At 36.3% G+C, this 19,323-nt stretch overlaps 1 protein-coding gene across 18 annotated transcripts in view; it reads left to right on the top strand.

The window, feature by feature from the left end:
* CCDC148 (coiled-coil domain containing 148) overlaps positions 1-19,323 on the top strand; it is a 482,246-nt gene that overhangs the window by 181,858 nt on the left and 281,065 nt on the right. For all 18 annotated transcript variants that reach the window (XR_009504110.1, XR_009504104.1, XR_009504105.1 and 15 more), the window contains one exon: positions 10,822-10,962. Coding sequence is in view for 9 of the 18 variants with exons in the window: in XM_059927159.1 (XP_059783142.1) it covers positions 10,822-10,962 (141 nt within the window). In the remaining 9 variants the exon portion in view is untranslated. The remainder of the gene's footprint in view (positions 1-10,821; positions 10,963-19,323) is intronic.

The following is a 19,323-nucleotide window of genomic DNA, read 5'->3' as shown; positions in this document are numbered from 1 at the left end:
GTTAATTTTAGGCATACAGTATAGTGATTTGAAATATGTATATATTGCATGAAATGATTATCACAATAAGTTTAGGTAACATTCACCACCACATGTAATTACTATTTTTTTCTCTTGTGATGAGAACTCTTAAGATTTACCCTCTCAGCAGTTTTCAAATATACAATACAGTATTGTTAACTATAGTCACTATGCTGTACATTATATCCCTAGGACTTATCTTATAACTGGAATTTTGTACCTTTTGACCCCCTTCACCCATTTTGACACTCCCCACCCCCTGCCACTGTCTCTGGCAACCACCAATCTGTTCTCTGTATCTAAAAGTTTATTTTTTGGTTTGTTTTTTGTTTTAGATTCCACATGTAAGTGAGATCATACAGTATTTGTCTTTCTCTGTCTGACTTATTTCACTTAGCATAATGCCCTCAAGGTCTATCTGTGTTGTTGGAAATGGCAGGGTTTCCTTCTTTTTTATGGCTGAATAATATTCCATTGTATTTGTGTACCACATTTTCTTTATCCATTCATCTGTCAATGGACACTTGGGTTGTTTCCATGTCTCAGCTATTTTAAATAATGCTGCAATAAAGTTGGGGGTATAGATATCTTTTCAAGATAGTGATTTCATTTCCTTTGGGTAAATACCCAGAAGTGGAATTGCTGGATTGTATGAAAGTTCTATTTTTAATCTTTTGGGAACCTCCATACTGTTTTCCGTAGTGGCTGCACCAATTTACATTCCCGCCAACAGTGTACAAGGGTTCCCTTTTCTCCACGTCCTCTCCAACACTCATTAATTCTTATCTTTTTGATGAGAGCCATTCTTACTCATTCAACCAAGAAATATTCATTAAGCACCTACTTTGGGTGAGGCACTGTTCCAGGAGTGGGGTTAGAAAGTAAAAAAGGCCAAGTCTCTGCTGTCATGGAGTTTAAAGTATAGTGAGAAACAATGATAAGAAAATAAATCAACTGATCAATAATATAATATTTTCCAGTTTTATTGAGAAATAATTGACATACCTCACTGTATAAGTTTAAGGTGTGCAGCACGATGGTTTGATTTACATTTATTGGAAATGATGACCACAATAGGTTTAGCTGTCCAGCATCTCATATGGATACAAGAGAAAGAAAAAAATTATCCTTTTGTTGAGAAATCTTAGGGTAATAATATAATTTTATATAGTGATAAGTGGAATGAAGATAAAGCAAAGTAGTTAAAGAGTGCTTGGATGTCATCTGTTTTTAGACACTATCAAGGATGCATATCAGAGATTGGATTGACAAATGGTGGAGAAGTCATTAGGAAGGGGCCCTGAATGACCTTGAAGGACAGATGAGCAGGAGTGAGGGCTTCTTGGGTAAAGGCCAGTGACAGAGATAAACATGGGTGTGTAGCAGTAGGGAAGAGAGGAAGAGACAGAGGAGGAAGAGGAAGGTCTGGCCTATTTGCTCTGGGGAATAATAGGAAATAAAGACATATGCGTGAGGTCAAGTTCACATATGCCTTAAAAGATTGAGTCCTCCTTTGAATAAGGTGATGTCCAAATAAATAAATGGCCATAGGAGCCACTTGAAATGGTGGCAAATGCAAAGCCACTGCTATTAGAATCATGTGTAAGGGAGCAAAAATATGTGAAAATCCAATAGACAAATATCTACTGAATGGGTTGAATCAAAATGACACTGAAGTCAGGAAAGTCAGCTAGAAAGCAATTGCAGCAATCCAGGAATATAGTAAACATTTGTGTAGCATTTATGCTTTTTTATCTCATTTATTCACCCATTCAGACATATTTGTTGAGCATCTATTAGGTGTCAGGTGGTGTGTAAGGCACTGGAGATACCATGGTGAGCCAATCAGATATGGTCCCTTCTTCATGGAGATCAGAGTCTAGTGGGGTAACAGACACTGGTAATGTAATCACAGGACTGAATGTCTGATTTCAAACTGTGATAAGTACATTGAAGAAAAAGTAAACAATGTTATGGGAGCATGCAGCTAGAGGGCTTTATCTCCTATAGGGTGGGTGGGTAAGGCTTCCCTGACAGACAATGGAGCTGAAATCTGGGACTAAGTATTGATTAGGAAAATGTGTGGATGAGGCAAAGAGGAGGGGAGGAGCATTCCAAGCAAAGGAAATGGCATGTTCAACATCCACGTAGCTGGAGGAAATGTGGCTTGTTTAGGGGCTGGATGATGGCCAGGGCTCCTGGAGCAAGAGGGTGAGTCTGTGATTGGTGTGAGGTTAGGAGTTGGGGCTGCAGACATAGGCAGGGCCAAACCCTAGAGGTCTTGTTGTCCATAGTTTGGAGTTCAGACTTCACCCCAAGAGTGCTAAAAACCATTGAAAGTGTAGTAAGTGAGATAGGGGTGTGGGCAGGGAATGAAACCAGAGTGGATGCAGGATATATCCGGGTAGCACTAGGATGGGAGCCCTGAAGATAGAATCGAATGTGGGTCCAAGTGATAGTCGGATGCACAGTCTACAGGACTTGGTAATGGATTATATGTGGAGTGTCAGGGACAGACAGTGTCAGGATGATTCCTGAGTTTCTGGCTTGTGCAAATTGATGGTATTTGCACAGCAATCCTGTAAGGTGTGTGTCATTGTTATCCCATTTTACATTATTCAGAAGTTACAGGTGGTTAAACAATGTACCCAAGGGAATACCATTAATAAGTCACAGGGGTAATAGGACTCAAGGTTTCTGACTTCAAAACCTGGGTTCTCTCATCATGCTTCTGGGTTGATTGTATTATAGAAGGAATAAGGACTGTGGCTTAATGATGGCAACACAGTAGCTTTGGTCTTTATATCAGAGAGCCATAGAATCTCAGCATTGGAAGCGATTATAGAGAACATCCTGCTGTGTTTTTCAAGCTTCTTTCACTGTGACCTACAGTGAGAAATGTATTTTACATCACAAATGAATACACAACACACACACAGATACATACACATAATGGAAATTAAAATTTCTTGAAACAGCATTACTGTAATGACATGAGATGCTCTTTGATATTTTCTTCCATAAAGAAATGCTAGTTCCCATCCATAAAATTTATTTCATTATCCACTAATGTGTTGTAACCCTTTGTTTGAAAAACCGATTTAGTTTTCCTTTTTCAAAGAGGATTTGAGGCCCAGAAATGGGAAATGGTTTCCCTAGATCTCATAGCCAGCAGGCAAGTGATTTCCTGACTGTTAGCCCCATTTTCTGTCTCCATTATACAATCTGGCTTTGTCAGCTTCGTAAATAAAATAGACTGATAGGTTTGTAACTTTTGTCCCTTAGGAAAAAATATATGTTGATAGTTTTCCACTTATTAACATTTAGTTTGTTTCTTCCTCTGCAAGTCTTGTTTTACACTAAGGTTAAGACCGTCTGGGACCCAATTAAATGAAACTTTGCAAGATTTTATTTGAAAAGAAAAGGACATGAAACAGTCAAGATAATAGTGCATAATCATTGAGATTCTGTAAACGACTGATAAAAAGTCACAGAAAATGGAAAGTAGTTATCAAAGAGAGGTGATAAAAAATGCACGTATGAAGTCACCCAAGAAACCAAAGGACAATTGTGAAACCAAGAGGAAAAGCCAAATCTTTCTGCTAAGCAAAAATGCTAAGAAGAGTATAGAAAGCTTTAATAATATATGCAAAATCACAGGTACTGTATTTCATGAGTGGAGTTTAAACATAAATGGAACACATAAGATAAAAAAGCTTAGTTAAGTAATATTGAAAAATGGTGGGACATGTGGAAAATTTAATGGAACTATCACACTTTTGAAGATTTAATAAAATGAAAATTTGAAGTTTATTCAGCTGAACTGAATTTAGAAGCTTATAGAAACATTTAAGGAGAAGACAGAAAAGGACTTGCTTGACACTTTTTTGGACACGTCCTCTAACATTGCTAGAAATAGGAATTCATTGTTGAAAATCCTGACAAGGTTTTCTGGATATTTTCCCTGAGGCAATCAGAGGTAGAGCTTGGGAATCCTGGAAACAGCTATGACCAGGAAAGCAAGGATCCGTCATCACAGGGTGGAAGAGTCAGAAAATGGTAGCATGTCTGGGGAGGGTACCTTTCTTTCCAAAGACCAATCCAGTGGGGAGAAAGGGAAATACTGTCAATCTAACTCACAGGCATAGTCTCAGAGCCTTTTCCATGCATTTACCAACAAGTATTTCTTGAACCCTTACTAAGTACCAGATGCCATGCAAGGCTCCGGAGAGAGCCCATGAATAAAACAAATCTGGTCCCTGTCCTTAAGAAGTTTGTAGCCAGGTGTGAGATATAGGCAAATCCAAATGGTTCCATGCTGATGTGTGCTGTAATACCGGAGAGGGGCAAGTTGCTAGGGAAGTAGGGAAGTAGGAAAGTAGGGAAGAGGCAGCTAACCTGGACATGGTAAGTTAGGGAAGGCTTCCTGGAGCAAATGATGACTAAGCTTAGGGTTGAGTAGGATAAGGAGAAGTTAGCCAGATGAAGCATGAAGAAGATAGCTTGCTTGTTTCAAGGATTACTTCACGCCATGTGCTTAATGCCTTTATAAAGCATAGACCCGGCACACAATAAGCCCTCATATATGGCAGTTTTTAATATTTTATAATCATCAGTTACAGGCACTGGTCAATGGTACTTTTCCCATATAAAACAACACACATGATACAATCGTCCATAAATAATGACAGGTAGAATTCACAATTAATGTTTAATTGTCTGTTATTATTTAACAGCCTTATAAAACACTGACATTCCTCATTGCAATTCATTTTGCTTGAAGAAGACAATTGCGGAGCATGCCATATTGTGGTCTCTCTATATAAGGAAAATATAAAATAGAATCAGAATATTAGGACATAAAGGAAGTATGGCACTCACCTGATCCAGTCCTCCCCTTTAACATGCGAGAAAACTAGGTTAGCCATTTGCTCCAAGTAACACTGTTGTCGGTTAGTGGCAGAGAGAAGACAAAAAAGCTGGTATTCTGACCAGCAGTTCAATACTCATTTCCTTTATACTGCATCACCACTTAGAGTTATTTTCAAAGCTTTCAATTTTGATGTAAAATTGTGTCAATATTGTTGCCTTGATGTTAATTTCCACTATTGCCTTTGAAGTTTTCATGGGCTTCATTTTGTGTTTTTCTAGTACTTTATTCACCCTGAAAATATGTACGTTAATTAATTTCCCTTGAACCATTTAACTTTTACATTAAGAGCAAGGGATACATATAATACTACTAACCATTTTCATTTTAAATCCTTAATTTATTATTTGCAACAGATGAACATATTTTAATTTATTATTTGCAACAGATGAACATATTTTAAACTTCATTTGTTCTCTGTTAGGTTAAGGTTTCATTCAAAGACTGTATTAACTAAAGAACTGGGAAAATGTCCTGTAGTTAGTAATCTAAATAATGCTTTCCTTATAATGCGCTCCTGACTGCCACTGTGGTAATGTTCTTTCGTGGCTGCTAAACTTGCATTTGTTTCATGATTTATGGTGTGTGGCCCATTTAAAAAACTACCATAATCTTATCTTTTCTGGAGAACAGGAGAAACATCATTTAGACTTGCAAATGACAAGGAGGGCAATTGGGTAAATTGGTGGATAAACTGGGTTACCTGAGTTTTATTGGTCTGGTTATTTTCTTGCTATACTTACCTTTGGAAACAGAAATCTTGACCAGTTATAAGTATTTGCTTATATTTGGCTTCATAAATCATATGACATCACATGTGCAAAGGTCATTCAATGATAATTCCCATAAATTAGTCTTAAGTCAAAAGGTGACAAGACTAGTTCCAAAACACAAACCTCTTTCTACTGAAATTTATAGAAGTAGTCTCAGTACTCGGAAAGGATGAATGTATGCTATTTTTCTTTACATTAGTTCACTGCATCTCTGGTCTCATTGTCTGAGAACCTTGAGACTACAGTGTTTTATTATACAAATCTCTTTGGAAATACATTATATTTTATGGTTTATTTTGTTTTTTTACAAAAATTTTAATATGGAAAAATGTAAAAACATACAAAATCTATCATCACTCAACTTCAGCAATTATCAGCTTATCAATCAAATACCCTTACATACTCTCCCATGCCCACTGGATAATAGTTAGCAAATCCCCAAATATCATATCATTTCATGTGTATTTCAGTATATATCTCTAAAATTAAAGACTCTTTAAAAAAAATAACCGTACTATGATCATACCTAAAAACTTTAACAATTTCCATAGTAGTATCAACTAACTAGTCAATATTGAAATATCTCTAATTGTTTCAAAATTTTTCATCTTCAAGAAATACATGGAAAAGACTCTGACAAGTACAGGTTTCTGGTAACGGACTGTACTGCTGAACTGAATGAATAAGCATTTTCAGAACTCTAATGAAAAACTGATGAACTCATAAAAGTGCTAACAAAAGATCAAGATGAAAAAAAAAAATTAATTACATGGGACTGAGTGAACTGATGAGGATGAGTATAATTTTTGTGACTTTCTGTCTGAATTTAAAAAAAAAAAAAAAAAAATTCCACAAGGACTCAGAGGCAAAGAATATACAAATCAATTTTCACTGCAAAGTAAAGGAGCTGTTACAGTGGAGGATTACTGGACTGAATGTCAATACTATGACATAGTATGAGTGTGTTTCATGTTTGGTAATTGCAATCATTGTTGCTTTTGTTGTGGTCATCCATGTACAATGCTTGGTGTCAGTCGATTTATCTCTTGTAAAAATAAAATACAGTGTGTGTGTGTGTGAAAAAAAAAAAAAAAAAAAAAAAAAAGAAATATGAAAGAGATAAATCTAGAAGACTTGGTTTGAATATGGAGAGTAGAAGAAAGGAACTTGGGATTAGGGAAATAATTGATGGTGGTGTGACTCATCACCCACAAGGGATCCTCAGTACGACTATCTCTGGATTTCTCAGCAGAAACCTTTCAGACCAGAAGGCAGCAAAATTGATCTATTTAAAGTGTTGAAAGAAGAAAACTGTCAAACAAGAATTCCATATCTGCAAAACTGTCCTTCAAAAATGAGGGAGTAATTAAGACATTCTCAGTCAAATGAAAGCTGAGAGAGTTTGTTAGTACTAGACCTGTGCTACAAGAAAGGTTACGAGAGGCCTTCGGGTTGAAATGAATGGGGAGTTATTGTTTAATGGGTACAGAGTTTCTATTTCAAATGATGAACAAATTCTGGAAATGGATAGTGGTGATGGTTGCACAAAAATATGAATATACTTAACGTCACTGAAATTGTACAGTTGACTGTTAAAATGGTAAATTTTTATGTTATGTATATTTTACCACAATAAAAAAGAAAACAGAAAAAAAAAAAAAAAAAAAAAAATAACCGTACTATGATCATACCTAAAAACTTTAACAATTTCCATAGTAGTATCAACTAACTAGTCAATATTGAAATATCTCTAATTGTTTCAAAATTTTTTTTACATTTGGTTTATTCAAATCAGAAACCAAATATTGTCCACATATTGCATTTGGCTGATAATGTTTCTTAAATCTCTTTTAACTCATATTTTCCCTTCCTTCTTTTTTCCTTGTAATTTGTTAAATCCTTGAAAGTTTTTCAAATTTCAGTTTTGCCGATTGTATTCCCATAGTGTTCTTTAATGTGTTTTTCCATTGACTGAATTTTCTGTAAACTGATAGATAGGTCTAGAGATTTGATCATATTCATTTTCATATTTTGGCAAGAATGGTTCAGGAGAATGTTGTATACTTATACCAGGATGCCAAAATGACTGCTTGTTTCTCTGTGATGTTAAGATTATTCAGCGTTTTCAACAGTTGTCAGCCTGATCCATCCATTATAACGTTTCCTATCAGCTGTCAAAATGAAGTTTTTAGTAGCAATTGATGATCATGAACGAGGATCCATTATTTCATTATGTGTTGCAATATGGTATATTCTCATGCTATCATTTCTTTTTTATTTATTTGGTTCCATTTTAAAATGTTATTTTGGTAAATTAAATAGGTACTAATTGAGCACCTATGATGTGCTAGCACTCTGCTAGACAGTATAAGGGGAAAACAAAATACATATATATCACGGACTCTGCTCTAAATGAAAATAGAAACATTATGCTCAAAATGATTAGAGAACAGTTATATGGTAAGTGAAATAAAAGAGAGATGAGTGTGGGTTGGAGAATGTTTCATGGAAAATGTGAGATACGTGCTGGACCAAGAAGCGCTTTATGAAATAGGGGGGAACAGAGGGCATTTCAGGTGGGGGAATAGTTTGGGTCACGCCATGAGGCTAAGAACAAGAATGGTGGTATAAGGAAAGGCACAGGAAAAATCCTACCTAGAGATTACACATTAGCTAGGTTAAAGTAGGGCATTGGTTGGAAGTGAGAAAGCTAAATTATTTAGGTCATATTTGAAGAAATTGACATCACCCCATGAGCTTTCTGGTATTGTTCTAAATACATTTGGCACATAGACTTTGGGTGGACTAGGAAATTACAACAAAGTGGCTTAGGGAAATTCAATAGTCTAGAAGTTGATTTGTTATAAATAAAAGCTCATCTGAGCTTAAGAAATATAAGATTGTTCAAGTAAGAGGTAAAATGTAAAGAATTAGTCATGTTGATAGATGTACATAGTAATAAAAATGGAAACTACAGAGATACTTGTGGTTTCACAGAACAAACAAGATTGTTTGAAAGAAGAGGCAGATGCACAGGGCTTGGTGTGAAGTTATGGCAAAGTTAAAGAAGTTGAGTTTAATTTTGGAAATGTTGTGTTTTGGGTGCACATACATACAGCAAAGTCTTTAAGCATTTGTTAGGATGGGATTGCAGACAGAAATACAGAGTTGATATTGTACATTTTAGAGTCAGACCAACAGAAGTGATAGGTTAACTCATAGGAGAGGATGAGCACATCAGATAACGAACAGAGAGAGGCTGAGGTTGAGAAAGGATAGCAATACAGTTGGGGGTATAGGGTAGACACAGGAAGCAGGAAGAAGACAAGAAGGTAGTATTCATTGGTGGAGGGGAGAACAGTGTTATAGCCGACGAAGGAAAGAGTTTTAAACATGAAGAGATGGTTGACAGGGTTAAGTACCAACCGTGAGGTTAAGGAAAGAGGGACCGAAAACTATCCTTTAGGTATTCAGGAGAGTGATCCCTGGCAACACTTGACAGGACACTTCATTTTGATATAGCATGTTGCAGATGGAAGGTGGGTACAGAAAGGAATAGTTGGGAAGTAGGAGGTCAGGACAGAAGGCATAGATGATCTTATTGTAGGAACAGGGTTCAAAACAAGAAGATAAATACGGCCAAGATAAGCAGTAGATGGGGAAACCTAAGTGTGCTTGAAAATCAAGGGTCTGAATTTCCTTGGTTATTTTGATAAATAGAGCAAAATATATTTTTAGAAAATAAACTTTGAATAATGAAAGTGCAAAAAGAGCTTAACTATTTAGTCATTTTAGCTCATCATATTTCTATGATATTTTATTTATTCACTTTTCACTTTATATATTACCATAATGAGTCATGCTTATATCAAATATGTAAGGCAAAGAGGTATTAAACTGAGAATGCTAGTTTCTTCCTTTTCCAAAAAAAATTTCTGCATACCTCTCCATCTCCCTCCTCTCTGCTTCGTTAGCTACGTGTGTACATGGAACATGTGTTTGTTTTTATTTTGTTAGTTTCATTGGTTTACTGCTTACAAAGATAATACATGTTTATTGTAAAAATGTCACTTGGCATAGAAAGGCTTAAGAATAAATTTTTTAAATTCCATGAAATGCTACTATTCAGAGATAACCAATATTATTGTTTTGGTAAACCTCCTTCCAAATCTCTTTCTATGTGTAGATACATAGATGATAATTTATATTAATGAGATCATACTATAACTGTGGTTTTGCACCTGCTTTTTTGCATCTAATAATATGTTGTGGATATTTTCTATGTTGATGAATATGGAAATATAGATCCTTTTTCAATGGCAGTCATTGTATGACGATACCATAATTAATTTAAGCTATCTCTTGTTGCCAGACACTTAGACTCTTTCCAGTTTTTCTGTTTAAGCAGAACTGCAGTGAATATTCCTCATGGGTACATTTTTGTGCACTTGTCCAGTTGATTGTCTTCTTTGAATAACTTCCCCAAAGTGGGGTTGTGGGTCAAAGATTATGCATGTTTTCTATTGTGATATGTATTTACATATTGCCCGGTGTCCTCTAGAAGTGCTGTGCCAATTATACTTCTACCAATAACACCTGTCAGTACCCAGAAAGTTCTTTTAAATGTCTTAACATTTTTTTCATCTTCATTCAGGCTCATTTTATTCACTTACAAAAATCAGGATGAAATATATCAGTAATTCTTAAAAGTTTTAGGATATTAGGACCATTTGAAAACTGTTGACCAGAAACTGGAACTATTGTTCCAGAAAATCACAGCTGTGCAAAAACACAAAACTTTTACATAATACTTATGAGAATTCACAGATCCTTTGAAGTCAGTTCACAGACTCTTTAGGATTTCATTCCATGAATCCAAGTGAAGAATCTCTGAATGAGGTGATTTGAAAGTTGCTTTCTCCTTTTCATACTAACACACACACACATCTTACGCATACATCACACACTCATGTGCACACAGAATTTTAATGTGTACTTGGAAAATCTTTGACATCTGCTTGATTCAGAACCTAGTCTCCTTGTGATCGGTGAAATCACTTGAGTGTGTATAGTTATTGGAATGAATTTCTATTTCAGGTTCTTCAGTGGCGAGCCCACCAGGAAGAGGTAGCAAGAGTGGAAATGGAAATTTCTGCCAGAAGAAGAGAAAAGGAAGAGGAGAAAGAGAAACTGTGGAAGAAGAAGGAATTGTTACAAAGAAAAGAGAAGAAAAAAAAAGTATTTATACTGTTGCTGTGAATGTGTGAATGAATGTTTAATTGCCTGATTGAGATTTGATTGACCTTGGTGTTTGGCATGGAATCCTCATAAGCAGTTCTTAGAAAGATTCATAAGGTTCTAGTGGAGTCTTGCTTAAATATATTTGAGCTTCAAGGACATGGAGGAGAACCCACTTTATTGACCTTCACAAGCACAGGTACATGTGATTAGAAGAGATGCTGCAGATACAGAAAAGATAGGGTTTGTGATTGTTGTTAAATCGTGTACTAAGTAGGAACATGGCAAAACCAGAGGTACTGGGATACCATTTTGGTTGACTGCAGTACAGCAAATGACTATCAGAAGATGTCCTTATTGGGAAAATACATTATACTGGGGTCAGTACAATTCATAGAATACCAAAAGGCCCTTTAAAGAATTTACTTCTTGGTTTATTATGTGTTAGATTGTTTGGTTTTTCATATTGATACAAATTCATCATCCTACTTTTGAACGAACATTTGTTTCCCAATCTTCAAAATATTAATCAAAACACTTATTTTTTTTAATTTTTAATTTTTTTTTTTTGGCTGTGCCATGCAGCTTGCGGGATCTTAGTTCCCCAACCAGGGGTTGAACCCATGCCCTCTGCAGTGGAAGCCCGGAGTCCTAACCAGTGGACCGCCAGGGAATTCCCCAAAACACATATTAACAGCTTTAAAATGATTTCTGACAACCTGTGGAAAGTAAAACATATTCAGAGGAGATTTTTTAAAAATATATGGGATATTTGTTTAGATATTTTGTTTTTCCACACCACAAAAGTGATAGAATTTACAGTAAAAAATATTTTTCTTTAAGATTTTATGACTTCTGTGGAAATGATTCACAAAAGGCAATTTATGATCAACTCCATAACATAATGAAAGGAACTTCCATTAACTTGTACACCTGTATTGGCTTGATCTGCATGATATGTAAAATGTTTTCTTTTGGAGTTGCTTAAAGTGCTAAGAATGACTAATTCATGGTCCTTGATGAGTAAATTTTTGCTTTTTGTGAACACAATTGATACTTTACATGGTCAACCAGGTTTATGAAGCTCTTGTCTAGAAGTTTTTCCTTTAAAATTAAACATAAGGGGAAAAAAAGGCACTATGGTTTTTTAGCTAAAAGTCAGATTTCTGCATTTTATACTTCAGTTGCCATTATTATTGCTTGTTTTGTGTATCAGCAAATTGGTGTAGAGTCAGCATGTGTAAAAAACAACACGTAGAGAAGTTATATGATTTTTGACAAAGTAAGCTGCAAAGAAGACGTAATTTACAGTCTAATTTCTAAGGAAGTTGGGTGGTTTCATCAAGTCCCCATCAAGAGAGAAACTCATAAATATCAATCATATTTCAAATAACATAGGTGAACTATACACATCTCTGTGGGAAAACTTAACAATTATTAACTGTTATGAAACTACATATCCTTAGAGATTTGTCATCTACCTGGGCCCCTTTCATAGCCCTTCCTCTCTATGAATTAGTATAATCATGAAAAGTCTAACATATTTTTAAGCATTTCTTTGCATGTAGTGTCATTTTAAGTGCCATATAAAGAGATTTAGATACAGTTCCGCTTTCTGGGAACTTACAAAGACAGTGAAAGAATACACAAATTAGTAACTCAAGTATTGAGAATTGAAGTAAGTGCATTTCATTGTTAAATTAAATTTGAGTTGGGGAATTGGCATGGTTACACAGGAATGGATAGACAGACTGCTTGCTGTTTTCTCCTCAGTCTCTTAGATTTCTGGAAATGAGAGAAAGGTGTTTTGAAAGATGAGAGAGAGGCCTTCATTGGCTCGCAGATAAGCTATTGACATTTGGCTTGAAATTTGGCCTGACACCAAAACAACAACAACAAAACAAACAGTGATGGAAGGAATAATTAAGCTCTAAGCCAAATTCATGGTCAATCTCTTGAAAGTGTATGGGCCCCAGGCATATATTTTATTTTATTTATTTTCTTTTAAAAATTATTTCTTACATTTAGAAAAAAAGTTTAAAATACAGAGATTGATGTAATAAATACATTAGTACTCATCACCTAGCATTGAAACTGTTGACATTTTTCATTCTGTTTCAGGTTTATTTTATTTTATTTTATAGATAAAGTTGAAGTCTTCTTTTGAGGACTTAACTCAGTACCATTTGCCTTCTTACCACACCAAAGGCAATCTCCATCATGAATTTTATTGCTATCTTTCAGGCTATCTACTGCTTTTAACATATTTTAATATGTATTTCATTTCTCTTACTTCTCTCATGAATATTATCACACTATTATTCTGCAACATGTACTTCTTCATTTACCCTTACATTTTGAGATATAGCCATGTTAATACACAGAGAGCTAGTTTATTCTTTTAATGGCTATATAGTGTTCCACTGTAGAACTAGGATACCATTTATCCCTTCTTTTAGTGGATGACATTTAAGTTTCTTAAGTTCTGTTCTTGAAAGTGTGCTGCAGCAGCCGCTTCATACATATAGACCAGGGCATGTATGCACAGCTTTCTCTAGGGTGTACCTGGGGTGGGAATCACTATGTTGCAGGATTTGTATGTTTTCAACTTTATAAGACTTTTTTTTTTGACTTTATAAGACATTAAAACTATTCTTTTTGACTTTTGCCAATATGCTAAATGGGAACAGTATCTCAGTGTTTTAAATTGGATTCTCCTGGTCACGTGTGAGATTGGAAATCTCATGTTTATTGGGCAGTTTTCTTCCTCTCTGAATTGCTTATTCATGCTTCTTGTCCATTGTCTATTTTTTCTTTATTTAATCTATAGATGTTCTTTATAAATTCTGAATATTATTTCTTTTTATCAGTTACCTGAGTTGCAAATATTTTCTTTCATTGGTCATTTACCTTTAAATTTGCCTCAGTGTCTGTAGTTCCACAGAAATTTCAAATGATCAAATAATCAAAGTTCTTAAACTTTTTCTTTGTGAATTGTGCTTTCCTTTATGAACTATGACCTGGTAGTGAGAACATCTCTACAGAGAGCTTTTATGTTTGCCTCTCCTAAGGGCCCTATGCATTTTACTGGCCCAGGACCAGTTTGTATATTAACTTTGAGACTTGGGACCCATGCTGTGAGCTGGGAGTGGGTGTTGACTTAGCTAGCACTCATGCACAGCACTTGGGTTCTGCACTTGACCCTTTTCTTCCTCTGGTCCCAAGCAGAAAGTTAGCTCCTTTGTCACTCTCCTGGGGAGTGGTCACGGTGTAGCTAGTTTCCCTTGTGTGTATGAACAAGTCCTACATGACTTCTTGCTCTTCGTAGGTAGCTTGGTTCCTGCACCCATGTGCACAGGTCCCACAACTAACACTGAAGGCCTGGCCACCAGCTCCTCAGACGTATCTCAGGTCCAGTTCTCCCCAAGAGTCACTTGGCTTTGGCTCCTTCTCACTACTCTGACTTTGAGTTCCATCTTTATTTTCAGCACTGGGGCACTGGGTGTGTGTGTGTAGTTGTGGTATAGTTTGTCCAGAATTTCTGTGTCTAAAGTGGGAAAAAAGATTTCTATGTCAACTCAGACATACTGACCAAAGTTCTGACTACCTTTATATATACTAACTGCAAATCTAGATTCCCTTTGTTTTAACTGTTTTACGTGTTGGAGACAAATTTTAGTTCTTCAGTGCTTAATAGAAGCTTGGCAGAAAACCCCCTACAGGCAGCCTCCCCCTGACTTGAGACTGGTTGCTTTATTACCTGGTGTTCTGTCTCTCCCCATCTACTGTTTCACTTGCCTGTCTCTTCTCGTAAGAGAGCAGCAACAGAGGTAGAGAAACTATGCCATGTGTAAAACCCCACATTAGGATTTCTGAACAAGAGATCAGCTTTATCCTAATTCTTCTTCCCAGTAATTTGTCTTTTAGGAAATAATATTTTCTTTTTGCGGGAATAACATAATTTGTATCCAATGGCAAAGTTTATCCTAGTAGGTGCCCAGCTCCTTGCAAATGCACATTTATTAGATCACTTTTTTCTTTTGTGCTTTAAAACTCTAGTTGAACATAATATTCACAGTTTTCATAGTTTTATCTCAAGACTCAAGGAAAGTTTTGATTCATAAGCTGTTAGGTGACAATGGTAATATTTCAGAAGCATCTCTCCACTTTTGCAATTGTCATGGTAAAAGCAAGAGATGATGCCTTTCCATAAACTATCCCTAGGAGCTATTGTAAGAAACAAGATTACCATGCTAGATGAACCTCAAAATGCCTGATATGTAACATTGGTCCCAGAACCACCCTTTTACTATATGTGGCTCTTTGGATGGCTTGAATAACAAAAAAATTGCTCTGCATCACAGCATTTTAGGAGGTTTTGTTGCTGCATGATGCTTGGCATTCTATGGGATCCAAGGCGAGGATATTTTCAGCCTTGCTCCCAAAATGGAGATTTTAAGCAAGGCTCACAGAAAAAGGAGACATATCCCTTCCTTGATTTATCGTGTCACAGTTCCCTCCCAATTGTCACCAACTCTGAATCCAGCATTGAAACCACTCATATTGCACAACTGAGGGGTGGGGAACATAGTCAGAAAAGTCATAATAACTCCACCAGCCATGTGACCTTCATCCTTACCTCAGAGATGTTTCTGGGGAGCCTCAAGTGACATTGCACCGGTAAATACCAATAGACCCAGTCTTCAGTAGAACCTTGGCACTTGGGTGCTTCCCCTTGTCCTCAGGTGACCTGGCAGACACTCAGAATTATATTCATCTGACAGATAACCAGGGAAGAGAGGAAAGAATCTAAAACAAAAGAAGGTAGGCTATCTTAATCAGAATGCAGGCGGAAGGGGTGGAACAGTACTACTTCTCAGAAGATTCAAGAAACTCTGTGCTTAGGAGGGAATCCAGAGTACATTCACATCAAAGCCATTCTCTCGATGTGGGGATTTATCGGTTCTTATGAGAGTAATTCATCATGATATTATGAAATCTCTTCTCCAGTGTTTATCAGTCTAATAATATACTGATCTAAAGAGCCAAGAGTAGAAAAAAAGGTGGACACAGAGAATGATAAAAAAAAATTCCCAGGTTTTAAACTCTGCTTCTTCAGGATTGTTGGGACTTAAAGGGGGCCAATGAATAGCCCCATGACAGACAGGCTTCTAAGATGGGCCCCGAGACTTTCTGCCGTCCTGGGATACATACCTGTATAATTGCCAGGACTGTAAATACCTAATTAGGTTATATTATATGGCACAGACAACGTTGAGAAAGGGAGATTATTTGGGTGGACTTGACGTAGTCACATGAGCCCTTTAAAAGCAGAGAGGTTTCTCTGGCTGGTCACAGGATGGGTAGCCAGAGATTTAAAGTATAAAAGGGACTTGACCCACCAGTGTTGGCTTGGAGATGGAGGAGATCACATGGCAAGGAATGTGGGTGGCCCCTAGGAGATAAGAGTGGCCCTAGCTGACAGCCAGAAAGGAAATAGGACCCTGTAACCTATAGTCCTATAATTGTAACAAACTGAATTTTGACAAAAAAAGAAAAAGAAAAAAAGAATGAGCTTGGAAGCAAATTTTTCTCTAAAGCTTCCAGATGAGAAATCAGTTTTGGCAACACCTTGATTTTAGTCTTGTGATGTCATGAGCTGAGAGCCCAGCCATGCCTTGCTGAACCTCTGACTTATAGGATTCTGAGCTAATAAGTGAGTATTGCTTTAAGTTGCTAAATTTGTGGTAGTTTGTTACACAGCAATTTAAAAAATCAATACAGATTTTGGTATCTGGACGTGAAATGCCACTGTAACAAATACATAAAAATGTGAAAGTGTTTTTGGAGTTGGGAAGTGGAGAGAAGTTGGAAGAATTTTGAGGAGCATGATAGAAAAAAGACTAGAATTCCTTGAACAGACTGTTAGTAGAAATATGGATGTCTAAGATGTGGCTGATAAGGGTTCAGAAGGAAGCGATGAACATATTATTGGAAACAGGAGAAAGGAGGATCACTGTTATGCAGTGGCATAAAGCCTAGGGAATTCTGTCCTGCAGTTAGATGGAAAACCTTCCTAAATAATGAACTTCATATGTAATGAGCTAAGAAGATTTCCAAGGTGTTGAAGATGCCACCTGGTTTTGTTTTTTGGGGTTTTTTTTTTTTTTTTTTTTTTTTTTTGCTACTTATAGTGAAAAAGAGAGAGATAAATTGAGGGAAGAACTGTTAAACTAAAAGGAACCAGGACTTGATGCTTTGGGAAACTCACCATCTATCCTAATGGCAAAAGACTCTAGAGTTAAGAGTTTATTTCCAACAGCATGGCATAGGGAAGAGACTGAAAGTGTGAATGTACAACCCTTTGTTATAGCCTCGAAAAGATTAAAAGGTCAGTGTATCCATTCATATAAGCAACCCTTCCAAGAGATAAGGGGTGTTTCTCATAGATATTCTCAAACTAGAGAGCCTCAGAGAAGTTTAAGGGCAATTTCTCTCAGCCACATCAGCAGGAGGCCAAGAGAGAGAAGGGTTCATCTCAAAAAGACCTGTGTTTATTGGCTTTTTTCTAACAAGGTGAATCCCATAAAATCCACAAAGGCCCATTTGGTTCTTGGGGAACCAAATGTTCTGGGGAGCGGAGGGAGGGAGAGGGAGAGAGAAAGACTGATTGGTCTAACTGGATCCCACTTAGACTAAAATGACTTAAGATATACTGTCAGTTTATGTAATATACCACTGGGGACCAACTGAATTGTGAACACAAACAGAAAACACTGTGGCAGCACTCAGTCATGCAGTGACATTCAGATGATCTCAAATTGGTTTACAACACTTTTTTACATTTTTATAAAATGGAGAATATGGAATATAAAAACTCTCATAGACTCTTTCGACCCTAAAAACATGTCTTTGAACCTCTCTGAACGCCAGTTTGACCTCTGCTCTAAAATCCACCCACCCGGATCTCTCACTGCAAACATCTCTGCAAAGAGACCACCTGCAACTAGAGCTGAAGTAGCCCCATCTGGCTGAGGACCAATCTGTTGAACTACTTCCCACCCTCTGTTTTGTGGTGCTCTCAATTACTAACTCCTAGAAATGTGATCTTGCAGTCAAAGTTTGAGCGTGTGTTTTTCTTTTAATTTTTGGTCCTTTTATTTGAAAATCTGATGAAATACCCAAAATATTGGCGCCATAAAACCTAGTAGGTAAATTAACTATCAGGATAGTACAATGGTCAAAAAGAAAAGATAGTTAACGTGTATTTTATGTAGAAATGACTCCAAAATAAACTGGGGGTTCAGACTTTATCTTCTGAATATTTAACCAGTCCTCTGAATGATATTGTATGAGTAAAGAAATGAATGCGGTATGGGAGAAAAGAAAATAAATCAAGGATCATATAATTTAAAGATATTCATAATGTTCCTTATTTTGTCATTAAAATTTAGAAATGAACATTAACATAGCTTATTAACTGATTATGACCTTCTAATATGAGTCTAAATGTAGGGTCAGCTCTCAGTATATGAGTCAATAGGTGACAGAAAAGTAGGATGGTAATCCAAGAGGCTCACTTTTCTGGTTTCCATGTCTTTTAAAAGTGAAGATTTCCATTAGAACTTCTTTTTTAAAAGTGGAAATTATGGAATCTTCCTACTCTTTGTCAGGACACAATTTTAAGAAAAAGTCAGATGGAGGGAAAAAAATACCCTAGATAATAAAGAGACAGATGTATTTGTTTTTCTGTAAAAGATTTCCCAGTAGGCAGTTTTAAAAGTCTTAAAAATTAACTCCAGGTGTCAATTTTTGGCTGCATTTTCTGGCTAGGTCTTGATTATTCACAGTGATATGATTTAATTAACAGACACCTATACAATGCTTGCTATGTGCAAGGCACTGTTCTATGTTCATTTAATCTTCTTAATAACCCTAAGGGGTGGGTACTAATATGATCTTCATTTTATAAATGAGGAAACAGAGACACATAGAGGGAATATAATTTCCCCAAAGTCACATAGCCATTAAGCAGTGCAATTAGGATTTGAACCCAGGAGGTCTAACTCCATCGTTCATGATTTTAAACACTGTGCTGTGCTGCCCATCACTGTGATTGCTGTTTGCTATTAATTTTGTGATTAATCAATTTTGAGAAAACTTGGTTTCAAACTATTTGCTTTAGGGTAATTTTCATGGCTTTGATCCTGTCCTAGTGTACTCAGAACTGTTAAATTGATAGGTAATTGATAATTGAAAATCTCTTTAATAGTCTGCTTACTAGGAGTATTTCTTTCATGTTTTACAGGTACACGCAGTCTGTCTTATTAATATTCTCTCAGGATTTCTCTCCTTGGGTTA

The sequence above is a fragment of the Balaenoptera ricei genome, chromosome 7 (genome assembly GCF_028023285.1).
Source record: "Balaenoptera ricei isolate mBalRic1 chromosome 7, mBalRic1.hap2, whole genome shotgun sequence".
Taxonomy (NCBI): domain Eukaryota; kingdom Metazoa; phylum Chordata; class Mammalia; order Artiodactyla; family Balaenopteridae; genus Balaenoptera; species Balaenoptera ricei.
The sequence above is the reverse complement of the archived record's forward strand: the minus strand, read 5'-3'. Positions and strand labels throughout refer to the sequence as shown.